A 15,619-nucleotide genomic window follows, 5' to 3' on the forward strand; every position below is an offset into this window, starting at 1 on the left:
ATAATCTTGACTCCTTATAACACAGTATGGACTGGTTATCTAAGCTTAAACCTATATACAGCTAGCTCCAAATTATTCACAGCCAAACAATCACTACCTTATTCATCCTCTTTTGACTTGGATAATATAGAGAAGGTGCTTTCTGTAGTTTTTTTAGGTTCAGGCATGTCTCAGTACATCTTTTTTACCATTCATCCATGCAGAATGTCTCTAACTCCTAAGATGATGTGACTTGTGCTTGCGAACTGTTCTCTTTTGTTTGTGCATCGAGTGTTCTGTTGGATTGAGGGCTAGAGATTGTGGACAATTATGAGTGCTGATTTTAAGATTCCATAACCGCTTGGCAGTAGATCCAGGTGCCTTTTGGGCCATTATCCTGCGGAAAAGTCCTGATATACTATATAATTAATTTGCCCCTCACTTCTCACAAAGCAAACAGGATCAGAGAATGCAAAACAGAACCTCCTCTATAATTCACAAAATTTTACTTTGCTGTTCATGTGTATAAATCAGACTGCTGGAGAGTCTGCTCAAAAACTCAGTTTGTCTTTCTGCAAACTACATAATTTGGTCTTGTTTCATTTGGGAGTCAATTAGTTGTATTTGGCAGGTTCATGTCCTTTCTTTTATGTTGCCATGAAAGACTGCTGCAGACTCCAGATTCAGCCAAAACTGAACATTTCTCACTGTTGCCTTTAGATATGATCCTCCTAAACTACTTTTCTGGTTGCACATTTTTGTAATACTTTCTAATATGCTTTTGCTAGTGGGTATTAGCAATCATCCCATTCCCCTTGAGCGTTTGTATGATGTAAACCACAGTCAAAACATGAAAGTCTTATGGATTTTTATAGATGTCACTAGAGTTGTAGAGACTGAGGTTTAACATTTGTCTTTTGACAATTCTCTGACTTTCCCCATGAGCTCACGGGCCTGCTTCTGTGTTCAACATCCTTGAATACCCAGTGGCAATTAAAAAGTCACTTCCAGAATCTTCTGTAAACTTTCTGAGGGTTTATGAAACTGGCTCAAAAGAAAACCAAAACATATGCAAGTATTTTGTACCGAAATGTTTTTGAGATATCCATTACTGATTGTCTTATATATTTTTTTATTTTAAATTTATTTATGCAAGAAATACTGGATTCACAGATGCCGGTTTTGCCATGATGCAAATCAAATTACTCTATTGAAAATAGGAGTTTGCAAATCAAACTGATATAGTCTATTTTTTATAATATATACATAATTCATATATTAATTAATATAAAATTGTATAGGATTTAAAAAAAAAGTTCACCAGAAAGCATGATGCTAGTAGTTATAAAAAGGATTTATGATTGAATGTATTACTGTATAACACATGTTAAAACAATGACTTTTGATTTGACCCTTTTGACCTCAGCCAGGCCATCTGCTCTGAGAGTTGATGTGAAGTTGTGATTCTCTTCTGTGGCTCATGTTGAGGCCTCTGAAATGGTTACAGCTCATGACCTTCTGAATCCAAAGGTCAACACCCTAGGAAATCTGAATGAACACTAATGGAGCTTATTGGAAGTCATAAGACATTGTAACTTCCCCCTAATTAAAGTGCTCATGGGTGAGAGGAAGAGTGCTAATAAACTAATTAGCACAAAAAATAATTTGAGCTCTCCAGGTGTTTTTGGATCAAAAATCAAAGGGAAAAAGGGCAGGAGGGAGAAGGATATCATTTTTCACCTCATTGTAACAATAATGCCTGACCTAATTTAAATTAGGGCAGCCTATACTAAACTTAACTTTCAATATAAATATCCTGGTCTATTAAAGCAGGTCTGTAATAGACTCTAACGTGCCTCTTGAGTCTAAAATTATTTTGTATATTTAATAGTGTAATAACAGATTAGAGCACACAGTTTGCTTTGCCCAAGCAACTTAACAAAAATCAAAAAACAGAAATGCAGCCTTCGACACTGTAAACAGCTGTCCCTTGTGCTGTGTTTTTGGAAGGAGTCATTACTTTAGGAATTGGCTGCTGTTTTGCAGCAGTTCATGAGAACCATTGGGATGTGCAGTATAAATGTATCATCACAGATTGCCTAAGAAGGGGTGGCCCATTCTGGCTGGATACATTAAGACCCAAAGGGGGAAGGGAGGAAAGTGTTGTTGCCAGGCAGGAGGTCAAAACAGACAGAAAGCAAGTATGATCCAGGAAGATGGATGAGACACTTTTCACCTAAATGAAAGCTCTCCCCATTGTTCTTTATAGGATGCATTTGTAACAGAAAACCAACATTGGGTTTTCATGTACGAGCGCGAGTTTGATTAGACATCTCCTTTGATGAGGAAAAACCTCAAGGAGCCCCGCTTTAGAAAGTCAGAAGGGAAACATTAAAATGACGAAAGATGAAATCAAATTGGAAGGCGATAACTTTGGTCTCTAAGATAGTTTGTCTTCTTTAAATTAAAACAAACAATGGCCTTCTCAAATAAATGTCAATATCTTCCTTCTCAGACTGTTGTTTCTCACAGGCAGAAGTCAGGTAAACTGGGAAAAATGTAAAATCTCCAGGTTAACTGAAAGGGCTGCTCAACAGAGGTCTTGGGAACAGGAACAGAGGACATAAAACAGGCTCTAATGTTCTCCTACACCCAAACCTTTAAAAAGTGTTAACTTCAGCACATTTTCCCTGCTGACAAAGGGTTTCATTTGAAGTTCTTTCATTTGGCTAGAACTTCTGGGTATATTCCTGTATCATAATTACAATTCAGTTTGTGGTCTGAAAATGTACTCTGCTCTCATGATTGTTGTCATTGCATTACATTTCAGTTGTTAGTTTTATAATTAAACCCATGAGAAACTATGCTACAGTTTTAATTTAGCATTTGAATGTTGGAATGTCAGAAAACAATACTGCGACAGCGAAAGTTGGACAGAACCAAGACATTCCCTTACTTTTGGCCTTCTTGCTAGCTTTTTTCTTAGTTTTCTTCCTATTGGTGATGGTGAGGCAAAAGGACAGAAGAGTGATTTAATGGAAAGGGCCCTAGCTGCTAAACACAAAAGGATTTTTCCCCCCTCATCCTCTGCACTGAAGGCAGTGGGAGGGGAGGGGGCATTTGGCGATTGTGGAAGTGTACACAGTGATCTCCTCTAGACTTTACTCCCTGCCCCTTTCATTAGTGATGCCCATCATTCATTTACACTTCATTATCAACAGGCCTCATTACAAACACATGCAAGTGCTATGCAACTCCTTCTTCTCACCCTATTGTTGTCACTCTCAAAAGGTTTGCGTAATGACTCTCAAGCGACTGCTGTTCCCGTCGTCTCTGAAGAGTAAGAATGGTTACGTCAAGATACTCAGAGATGAGGATTTGAATGCTAATTATCACAGGTACAGTAACTTAAGAATCAATGGAAGATTCTACTGTCTGGACCTCGTATCACATCATTTCACTTTCTACCAGCTAATCCGTCCTCATTTTACTGACAACTGTATTTTCAAACTCATTAAGCCTTGCCCACCACACCACTGTTCGTGTTACACATTGTCTGTAACACAAAACCAAAATGTGTTACTTTGAAATTGTGGGTTATCAATTTTACATAGACCACCCTCAGTCTTAAGCTGTTGATATTGCAGGCTCTTACTGGGACTTAAGAAGCCAAATCATTAATGGACTGCAAATCCTGAGATTACAAACTTTTATTTCAAGGGAATTATTATTAATTATAAAGCTCGGAATATGATCCAGCCTCCATAAACATGTTTTCACGATGTGGTTCAATAAAACTTTATAAAATGTTTTATAATGTAGTGAGGCTTGGTCGACTGCGTGTTGTTCTGAACGTTTTAAGTGACTGACTAAAGAAGACGGTTAGTAGAAAAGGAACCAGATGCTACCAGACAACTTTTATTTCACTTTTATCACAACCAGACGTTTTCGACCATACCAGACGGAGAAATTTTGTAAAACCTGGCACTTGGCTTGTGTATTAACAGAAAACCAAACCTAGGCAACTCTGGACAGAGCCCAGTCTGGCAATGGGTGGTCTATTTTAACATACCTGATTTCAGTCCTGACTATTAAAATTGATATTGAATTGAAACCATTGCTCATTCTTCATTTATTCCTCAGAGTATTACATTACCAGAGTAATGCTGGAACAATATGTTTTAAGTTTGGATCTGAAATGGGGTATTGGGATGTTTATGTAGAAAAGCATTCTTAGCAAAGGAAAAAAATACTAATCACAGTCAGCTCTTATTTTTATTGTTGTCTTCAACAAAATAACCAACTGCTACAGGATTATGAAAATAAACTGTTGGATTGATATTTAATTGGCTTTTCCAGTTTAAGAAGCTGTCAGCTGGATATCAAGAGTTGAGTATACGTTTTGTATCAACAATCAACTTGTTGTGCCCAAATAAAGCCATATTATACCTTATCAAAATGGATTCCTATTGTGTGCGATGGTTTTTGCTAATTTTCAGAAGTTTCGACCTCCCCCAATTTAAGGAAAGGCACGAAAAGGGACAGGGACTCGAAATTCTACAACTGTGCAGTACTGCCTTTCTGTGCTGCAATTCTTCACCTTAATGGTTTATAAAAACGCCTTCTCTCTCCCTCAGCGGAGTAACGCGTTTCACCAACACATCAAAAATGTACGTTTCTAGAACATGTATATTCACCCTGTAGACGGATGGACTGTAAAGTTCCCTGCGAGAGCACGCTGTTTGAGCACTAGGCATGGTTGAGGTCTTGATTGACCGCTCTCGTTTCCCTGCTCCAAACGCCATATCTTGAAGCAGTGCGAGACAGCGCTCGCCACGAGAAGGGGCTGATTTCTGCAGAAAGTTTTTTTTTTGGGGGGGATTAAAGATTATGTTCATTAATTTGTCTGGGCACATGCATCAGGATAGCCTGCGGGTGAGTTTCTGACTCACGTCTACTGCCATTGTGAATCGAAACACCTCACCTGTCTAGATTAGCAGGAGGTGTGATCAGGACGACACCAAAACCGAAACCGAGATTCTGCTGTAATATGTGTCAGTGGGCTCAGTGGGCGATCATCTACTTTATGTATTACTAAAATCATCTTTTTAAATGTTACCTAATGCAACACGAATAATAAATAATAATCACACATTTCTAAAGAAAAATAGCATAAAAACAAAAACTATAGCTCAGATAATTTCTTTGTTACGGATCCAAACCATACTTAAAAACAACGCCGGAGGCAGTGAAATTGCAGTTCAAATTCCTACACGTTATATGGTTACCATGTGTATTCAGAGAAAGAAATAATCAGGTCAAGTATTTATGAAACAGCACCGGCACAAACCAGATGTCACTTACACATGCTTATCATACTTTACCTTCTCAAAACTATTAATTAATGTGAAAATACATTTAGGATTTACTGCATGCGTAAAATTATTGGACGTCTGTTCAGCAACGTCAAAAGAAATGTGGCACATTGTTGTAAGACCGCGCTAAAAAACGGGGGACAAAAGTTAGAGGCAGCACATAGTAGTTTGTTGAATTGTTGAAAAATACATCTGGGCTCTTGCTAACAAAGCGATGATTTGTTATCTAAATTGCGTTACACTTTCTTGGCACGAGTTCTTTGCCTTCTGATTTAAGCGAATTGCACCAAAATGTAGAGACTGTCTAGCAAAGATTCACAAATGCCTTTATTTTGAATACGCACTGAGTGAATGTTTGAACTATTAATCCAAACGCTCTTTCTGCTGTTTTTGCCTCTTGACCCTCATCAGATACAGTAAATAATCCTTAAACCGCTGGATTGCCAGTACCAAGCCGCATCGTTCGCGATGTATATTTAAAAGTTTTAGTGGAGGGGATGCATCTGCTCCGTGACATAATTTTGGTTCCACCCCAAGGGGTTAATCCATCTATCTGTGCAAAAGCGGGTGTTGCCAAAAACACTTTTAAAAATCCCCATTTTAATCTATTTGTTCCTATTTAAATTTTATTGCATCGTTTTCCCAACTACAGAGAGTGAGTGAGAGAGAGAGAGCGACTGGCTTCAGGGGGCTGAGCGTCTCTTAAGCATGCAGGAATCAAAAAGACAAAAAAGTGGGAGTTTCCGAAAATAAAACCCATGCAAACCCTCAAAAATTTCCCGGTGACTTCAGATCCAAGGAGGTGGTCACATCTGCGCTCGCTGGATTTAAACTGCAAGGAGAACTTTCACTCGGAGCTGTGGGACTGCTTTAGCCTTTCGATCGCATCTCTGCAGTTGCCTTTTAACTTTGGAGAAGGAACATGAGATTTAACAGGCGGATAAGCACAAAAGTGTACCAATGATTTACACCACAGGCGCTAAACTATTAATTTTACAGAACTATGTTATATATATATTATTCTAAATTGATTTTATAGAAACAAGTCGTGCTTGGAAAAAAGTATTTTAGAATCTGACGAGTGGTACAAAAGTTCAGTAACTGTGTGTAATGAGCGTCTACCTGTGCATTATGAAACGAAGGAATCAAACTACCCTTCTCTCGTTCGCCAGTTATTTTTTGTTGACGATTTTTTAAAATCCTGCAGTACCCACAGAGAGGTTATGAATGCGGATGACTTTCGTGAAAAGTGAATCTTGTTAAGCGTAATTGAAACCAGCTGCTATTTCAGCCTGATATTGGATAATTGATTCTGTGGGTTGTTTTGTTTCGACGTTTAAAAATGGACCGACTGGGCACTTTAATTTTGAGGGTATTAACTGTTGTACTACTGGTACGAATGTGTGACACTCAGAGGGATTTGACAGGTGGAAAACAGGACAGCGCAAACACTCGCACTCTCTGGGACCAGGGTCTAGCGCGACCCAGGAGTCAGGGGGACAGTGCAGAGGTAACCAAAGACGGCTACTCTGCCAGACCACCAAGCGTAACCTCCTACCGGACACACCAGAATAGCTCGCCCATAGGAAGGGGGACTCAACCTCGTCTACCCCAGAGCAGAAATGCCCCGTCAACGCAAGGAAACAGACACACGACGGTCGTGGGCAGCAGCATCCCCGTTGCACTACAAGAAAAGGATGCTGTGACCCATCACGGCAACGCTACCTTAACCCGGGACAACACGCGAGTGTCCACGAAACAGCGAGTGACTTATCCATCCCAGCACAGAGCCCGGATCAATTCCAGGCAGAGCTCTGTTACCAACGGAGACTCCAAACACAGGGCTGCAGGTTCGAGGCGTTTACTTGGGTAAGATGATTTCCCCCCTCTTTGTCCAGCGGGGTCCCTGCTAATATTATATCAATACGCACATTTAGTAATCAATTATTCAATGATTAATTGGATAAGAGATTTATGATGTGGGCTATGCAGATTTAGATCTAATGTACATTGTCTGTAGTCTAATGTCATGCTGAAATGTTAAATATTGTCAAGTCTTTGAATGACAGACGCTGAACCCGCTGCCAGGAGTAATCTATGCATTGTTCAAATCAGCCTTCAAGGGTGAGGTAAAAAGTTAAGTAGGTACAAATGTCAGTGGAACTGTGGGATGTCAGGGAAAATCAGAATACACTTGGTTAGCTTTCCCAACAATAATGTTTTTTGTGTTTTAAATAAATTACACAATTCTAATATGGAAATTCTGCTACATTTAAGTGCCTTATGCCTTATGTCTTGCAGATGTATGAATTACATGTTTGTGTGAGGATTGCATTGTGCATATGTATTCACAAAAAGACTGTTGTTCGAATGTTGGCATTTTTGCTGCTTGTTTAAATTTTAAGAAGGGCTTTTGACAGCAGTTTGCAAATGCAAACATAAAAAATAACACTTTTCTGAAGCGTGCTAAACAGTATTTTCCATTTTAACCCTTACTGCTAATCTAGTTTTTGCATTAATTCCAAGTTCTTCTTTTAATGTAGAACATCTACATTGGGGGAGGGAAGATCCAACAGCAGGTCATAGTAAACAGCCCTTTGTCCTTGTTAATTTATGCATAGTTCATATGCAACAGTGCAGCGGACAAGAGGATGATAAATTAATGAAAATTGTGATCCACTCACCAAATTGCCACAAATGGAAACAAAGTAGTGAATGACTGGTTTCTGGTATGAAGATGGAAATAAGCTTGTTTCTAACTGACAGGCATCATTGTGTGATGGGCTTTGAATGTGTAAGTGGCAGGAGGGTGAAAGGTCTGATTGAATCCCAATCAAACAGGAAAAGCCATGTGACAAAATCCAAGATTTCTTTTGGGGGGGGAAATGTTAACTAAGGGAGACATATGGATGACAAGCGATGATGGATTACTGTCCATAAATTTAACACATCTCTAAAAGCTTTAAAGAGAGAGATTAGCTGGTTATTGTATTACAGGTTTGCAGGTAAAATGCCTTTGTTAAATTCCTGTTTAGGGATTTAATTGAGAAAGCTCAAACTCTGTACTGCTCACTTGTTTTCTCATGTAGACCATCTGCCGATTGGGCAAGTTGTTGTAGCACAGATTCTCCAACCCCTGTGACCGATCTCAACCCCTTGTTCTTCTTAGGTTTCAACATGGTACCCCAAATCCCAAGAGTTCTGTCATTTGTTTTTCCTCAATCGGACCTCCTGGATTGTTTCTGTGAATTGAATTTGTACTCCTCAGTAAATTAAACCATATGCAGCTGAGCAGTAAGCCCGAAATTTGAAATAATATAGATGTGCAATGAAAATGATATACCCATCACTTGCAAAAGAATCAAGCAGGTAACCTGAAAACTGTACAATGGAAGCATTTTGGTATCTGATTTCACACCAAGCCCTTTGTACCCAAGCCAAACAAATTTCAGTTAGTTTTAACTGTGTGTTGTGGGAGTTGATGATGATGATAGTTCAGTAGTTTGGTACTGTACTTGCCTGGCAAAAACATCTGTAAGAATGAAAACTTCATGGACATGAAGCTGTTGGACCTGTCCCTTCTTGAGGCATGAGACAGGGATCTGCTTCAAGGATGAAGATGGAGTGAAGGGAGGGATGCGAAAATAAACATAAGAACAGTTACAAATGATGACTTTCGGCATGTCTAGCTCATCTGGGAGTTAGAAACTAATTGATCCAAGGATCCTATCAAGTCATTTCCTGAAAGAAACCAGGGTATCAACTTTAACAACATGGTTGGTTAGCTTGTTCCACACTTCTACAATCCTTTAGGTTTCAAAGAAAACAAGTAAGATTGTGCATTTATATGTTCTGTAGGTAGGTGTAAGTGGGCAAGATTAGGATCTGACCTCCTCCCTTAACTTTGTATGAAACTCCATGAAACATACTGTATAGGTAGTTATTTAAATTGACGCTAATTCCCAACCATCTTGTAGACATGTCTGGATAGGATCCTCATACCTATAAGCTACTGGCAAGTGATCTAGCAAGATCGGTCAGTTCCTGTCCTCTTGTGTTTTTTTTTTTTAATTCTTAGAATGAAATTCATATTTAATTTCCATTGGAAACCCCCAAAACTGCCAGATGTGGCAGTTTAAAACCATTCATGCTGGATTCATCATGCATGCCTTTTAAATATAATTAATATATTATACCAGTAGATAACTAACTGTATTACTGCTTTGTGAAAATTAAGATGGAGTTCTGGTCAACATCCCATTCTTCTTGGGGGGGGGGGGGGATTTTAATAGGATTTGATAAGTCTTCTGAGGTCTGAACATCTTTGGGAACATTTTCTCACATCATTAAGGCATTTCTCACATTTGTTAGTCAGCTGTCATGAAGGAGAGAATAGGTTTCGTGTTTTCGGTTTGTTTCCCTTCTTAAAGGTAGAATCCAAACATGAGAAACTGTTGATGTGTCAGACTCATTGAAAAGCTTTTATGTATGTTTTCCAGCTAAAAATGTCTTACCATCAGGATCGCAAGTAGATTGCAAGACTACAAAGACAAATAATCATTTAAAATGCACCTTGTTATTCTATTCATCCAATTTCTTAACACTTCAGGTTTACAATTACCCAATTTAGGGTCACAGAAGACCCAGAGCCAGCAAGCAACAGGTGCAGAATACAGAATACACCCTGGATGTGATGCCAGTGCATTGCAGGGCTCAGACACAGACAGTCACACTCACACCAGGGTCCGTTTTCCCAGATAAGATAAGATCACTTTATTGGCCATATAACATTTCTTGTATTAGGAATTGTCTATTCGCATACCACAACTTGCTCTTGATCAGACACACAGACAGGAAGAGAAGCTTGGGGTCAGCCATTTGTACGGCACCCCTGGAACAGTTGGGGTTAAGGGCCTTGCTCAGGGGCCCAATGGAGTAGGATTCCTCTGCTGGCCATGGGGATGTGAACCAGCAACCTTCCAGCCACAGGCGCAGATCCTTAGCCACAGAGCCACCCATGCAAATGAACCTACCAGTATGTTTTGCAGTGTGGGAGGAAACCAGAGCACCTAGAAAGAACCCATGGGGCAAAAATAAAAACTCCATGCAGAGAGCACCCAGGGACCCAGTGCTGTTATACAGTGCTAACCACTGTGCCACTGTGCAGGCCCATCTTTGTCATTATCATACATAATCAAACCAGCAAACATCCAGTTATGGAGCTTATCCGGGTTTCTGAAAATCTGTCAAGATTTAGTAGGAATTGTTGTGGTTGTTTTTTCCAAATAAAAGGAATAAAATGCAATAATACGTACACGCTTCTCTTATGAAACACATGGATTCTTATAAATGATTTGGAATATGCCACGTTGGGGAAATCCAAGTCCTGAATTCCTGTTTTAATTGCCATTTGATGAATCTTGTGAAATATTTGAATAACATTCTAAGCAGTAACAGCAAAAAAGTAGTCATACACTGTAAGGAACATTGGTACTTGACAAGGCATGCATTCAGTCACTATCTGACTCATTTCTTTTAAGAAACAAATCTGCTTGTAAGTGAATATTTCTTAGTCATTCTTCAACTGAACATTAATGACAAATTTCCTTTCAGTAAGTGGCCCCCCTTTTTGTCAATGTGTCTGTATGCTGATGTCTGATATTCTTGCCCCCAGGGAGAGAGAATTTGCAGTACACCTGTACTCTTGCACAAAAGACTAGTAGTGGTTTCAATCTGTGTTAATAAGCTGGAACAATTAATACACAGCAGTTTTCTATGCCTTTAAAAACAAGATATTGGATCTTATCTTCCTTTAGAGCATTGATACAAAAATGCTTTGCATTATTTTTTCTGGCTACCATGTGTCTCAATCAGTAAGACAGGGGATTCCTAGAGACCAGATATCACTAGTGTGAATGTGGGCTCATGTCATTAGATGAATATGACCAGGATTCCCCTGGCTGTGGCACCGTGGTTCAATGGGTTTCAATATGTATGAGTGTCTTTGGACAGGGCAACTGGATTGCTTTTGGCTTGCCAGTGAATGATCTTGTAGTGAAACAGATGCCTGTCTGTGTTTTTGTCTAGCTTAGTTGTTAGTGCTATGGGCATGAAGTTTAAAAAAAGAGCAGATTATCCAGCAAGTGCTTCTTATTGAGAATGTCTTCATCTCTCCTTTGCACGTATAGCTGTATGATAAAAGATGTTGTTCCAAAATAGGGGATGAAAAGCAAAATGACTGATGAGGGGTTTTATGGCTGTCTAGGCTAGAATTCCTCACACTAAAATCTTTGCATTACTCTTATAGGGCTGAAAAAGATCTAGTCATGATCACCTTTTGTTGTTCTTGTGTGATTGTATCTTGCATTCTTGCAGCATGGGAATATCCTATTCAAAATCTTTACTTCCCTAGCTGCTATATGTTGCATTTTGTCTTTGCTTTATTGTGTAATCTCATGTATTCAGATTCTGTGGTATTTTATCTACATATGCTACCTTTTTGTATTTGAGTGTACATATTATTCAATATTAGTTCAGGTGGGTATTATTCAATATGGCTTTTTAATGTTCCTTGTACATTTGTACAATAGGAATGTGGAATAAGAGAGGCCTTGCATGACAGTAATAATGAGTAAATAAAACTCAATGAAAGCAATCCATGCCTTTGTTCCATGTTAGTCTTAACACAACAGCCTCTAGAAAATAACCAGGTCTTGGCAGAGTGATGGAGTCATGTCTGCCAAATGGTAGGCTGACTGAGTGATTAGCAAGTGCCGCAGCCCATGTATTCCTCCTGGTTTTGTTATTTTCTGAAAAACAACTGATCATAGAATGTTGTTGTTCTGAACCTTCGGTGAACTGTTATAAACCTTTAGTGAAATGTTTGTCAGGCTCTGGGACACGTTTTGCTCATTAGATATGAAATAAATACAGCTGGCTGGTATGAAGACAATTTGAAAAAGGCTACAAGTGCTTTTTATTTAAAAATGTCTCATTCAAAACAGAAGTTTTCATCTGCATTTGTATAAAGGACTCGGAGGCTTTTCGAACACACAGAAGGTGTACTGTGTACACGGCATGCTTGTTAATAAACTGGGAGGTTAGGGAAAATGGAAATGCTGTGTTATTGCTCAACTTTTAATGCATTAAGCTGCATGAAATGTGTTTTTTTGCAGTGGAAGAAAGAGGGGACTTGAAAGCTTAATTTTGCAAGGCCTCTGTGCAAAAACTATACTGACTCGAAACAAGTGCATTAACCAATCCTATGTCCTGTATATACAGTCTTTTAAAACTAGCATTTGGCCTATTTAGCCTTTTAACATCTACCTGGTAATGACATTACATTTGTATTATTTTTGTTATTATGAGCATTATTATTGTATTAGAAGCTCTGTTATATTCTAAGCAAACATAAACAGAGCCATAGGTGATCCACTCAAAAAAAAAATCAAGATTGGTTTAATCATACTATAAGTTTGCAGATTTATGTTCTAGGTGTACTGATGTATTTATCAGTTTTTAAAGCATGTGACCCATATTCCACAGCATCTATTGCAAGGTGCGCCAATATTGTTCCTGGAGTGCTGAGGTGTCTACATGATTTCATCCAATGGCTTTCAATGGCAATGACTTTTTTAAATGACAGAAATTTAACCACTTACAGAAAGCTAATCTTTTAATCTTGCAGTATTTATTAGTCTAGCATATACTGCAGCCTTTCGCAGCTTGGAAAACCACACAATTTATATATAGGGAGAGAAGACATTTTCCATTATTGAAATAACCACTGTATTCCAAAATTACATACAGGAAGCAATAAAGTCTTTGACCTGTCTGAAGGCCCTACATTCCAGACTTGAGACCCATTGAACATTTGTCATAGGAGCTGGAGGGTGACGTGTGTGTATATACATTATAAATACATTTAGGGCTCAGAGACCAGTCACATGCTTTTTCAGACTCTGCAAAAGAAATGGGACACAATCCCACGAGACTGCATCTGCAGACTGGTTCAAAGTGTTCATCACAGATGTACTGCTTATGATGATGGCCACATGCATCAGTAGCCTGTGGTCATTTTGTACAGTGATGCCACTTGCCTTTTTTAAGGTACTGAACTTTGCTTTCCCCGTGAGAAATGCTTGGGACTTTATCCCAGGGCATTTATGCAGCTTGTCAGTTTGAAATGTACATCTGCTTAGTTTCATGCGAAATGTTAACGTAATGCTGGCTTGTACTTTGCTTTTAATACAGGTTTGTGGAATTCAGAGACGCCCAGCCTGACTGTGTAGTTCACTGAATTCAGTTTTTCATATCCTGCTAAAGTGGCCTATAAATGAGTAAGCATAGTTCTGTTGCTCATAACCATGTAAACAATCTGGTTTTGGGCTTCAGTATTGCAGTTTGTAACTTGTCATATTTTCTGTGCCTGGAGATTTATGTATTGCATAGGGTGCTTTATCGCCCTCATGCTGTTTTTCCTGAAAGGTCACATAACCTTCCATTCTTTCAGTTTATGACACTGCTGTATATAGAACATAATTGAATGGTCGTATTACAGAGTTCCTGGTGGAGTTACATTCTTTGCTTAAATATTGGGTGTAATTGAATTACATGCACTTATGTGTCTCTAAGGTATCTTTTGGTTTCAGATGTGGAGTTCTCTTTTCTGATTTAAGAGAACTGCAAACAGGCAGACTTTATCAGATTAGCTCTGACCATGTATTGCTTCTGGTTGTAAATTTTGTATGTACAGTACAGACCCGGCAAGTCCATTTTGATCTTTTTTCTTTCTAGGCCCAATGTGTGCGGAGGACATTGCTGTTCAGGATGGGCTATAGCACCAGGGACAAATCGATGCATAAAGCGTAAGTATAAAAAATGGATTTTGCCACCACTTTTCACTCTCTAAACAAAGATGAGCAGAGTAGGAGATACTTCCTGTTTGGATCCCTACTGATGCTACAAGTTGAGTTATGACGTGTGCTGAAGACGAAAGATGGAATTGTCTCATCTCGAGATATCCAGACAACCCCTTCTGATTCAACTGTCCGTTTACTTGGAGAAAGGTGGTCAAAACAGGCCGTGGTGGAAAGTGAGTACAAGCACAAGTAAGTAAAACGAGATTCTGCGAAAGGCAGTGGAAACTACTTTAAAAAAAAAATCTCGTTTTTGTTAGACAAAAATTAAAGCTGTGTTTATGCCAAACGTGTATACATTTGAGCTTATGGAATCTGAGGAATACAGCTGCTAACAGTAATGAGCCAGCACAGTAGGAAGAAGTTTAACAAATGAGGAAATAAAACCCCCCAGTTGAAATCACAGACCCAAATCAGAGAGCAATTTAAAATAACAGAAAACTGTGTCCTTTTTCTGTAGACTAACTTGTTTTAAGAGCATTACGTACTGTAGCTCTACACTAACAAGACTCTTAATTGTATGGTGAAGTTTGAAGATTTATGATGCACTTAATGTGGAAAAGGGCACCAATGAACAAGAATCTTTATTCTGAGAAGCGTCTGGAACACAATGAATTTTCTCAGATGTCTGAAGCAAAACCCCCTCTATACTGTATTTACGTGTTTTTCACAGTACTATTTGCATTCATGGAGTTTCTCCAAAGTCGGCAAACTTTCCAATTTTCATAAGAAACAAAGCATTCACTGGCCGTTTGGTTCACTGGCCGTCAGTCAGTTTGCCTTTCCTCTGCTTTGGAGAATGTTGACAATTCCAGGCACTTGATAAAATAACAGCGCACTGGTTTTCATTTCTCATACCAGTGCAAAAATGCTGTCGAAACAATGAAGATAAGCAACACTGAGGTGGAAAATACTGCTGTCCAGCGTAGTACAGCAATAAAATTAACGACCTCTCACAAGGGTCCTTCGCAAATTCTTATGGAAGTTTGACAAGAGAAGTTTTCATAGTGCCGCTAGCTTGCAGGGAAAAGGCGACTCAAAGCTGAGTAATTAAAGAGCGAATCCTCTGCCCTCATCTAATGTGGTAAATAGTTTTTTTCTGTTATGGAGCCATGGGTTTCAAGTTGTTGCTTTCCAATTTTTTGAAGGCAGAAAAGAATATTTCAAACATACAGTAACACCAACAAAGACTTCTTTGAAATTCTCAATATCTGGTTGTTTTGAGACCTGTTACTTTGTTGGGTTACCATATCTATACTTTTAAGGTTAGAACCCAGAACGTTCTCTGCCTTCACTGGCAATGGGCAAGAAAAAGAAATATTTTTGATGTTCATAGCTGTGTTTTGC

At 38.9% G+C, this 15,619-nt stretch overlaps 1 protein-coding gene across 2 annotated transcripts in view; it reads left to right on the plus strand.

Annotated features, from left to right (window-relative positions):
- The first annotated feature begins 6,080 nt into the window (after positions 1 to 6,080).
- LOC148653225 (latent-transforming growth factor beta-binding protein 2-like) overlaps positions 6,081 to 15,619 on the plus strand; it is a 126,879-nt gene continuing 117,340 nt past the window's right edge. Inside the window, exons 1-2 of one of the 2 annotated variants that reach the window (XM_088647963.1) lie at positions 6,081 to 7,223; positions 14,151 to 14,221. In XM_088647963.1, the coding sequence (XP_088504089.1) occupies positions 6,697 to 7,223; positions 14,151 to 14,221 (598 nt within the window). In that variant the 5' untranslated portion in view covers positions 6,081 to 6,696. The remainder of the gene's footprint in view (positions 7,224 to 14,150; positions 14,222 to 15,619) is intronic. The other variant, XM_088647964.1, reaches the window with a different exon arrangement.

Source organism: Lepisosteus platostomus, chromosome 10 (assembly GCF_059453375.1).
Source record: "Lepisosteus platostomus isolate fLepPlt1 chromosome 10, fLepPlt1.hap1, whole genome shotgun sequence".
NCBI lineage: Eukaryota > Metazoa > Chordata > Actinopteri > Semionotiformes > Lepisosteidae > Lepisosteus > Lepisosteus platostomus.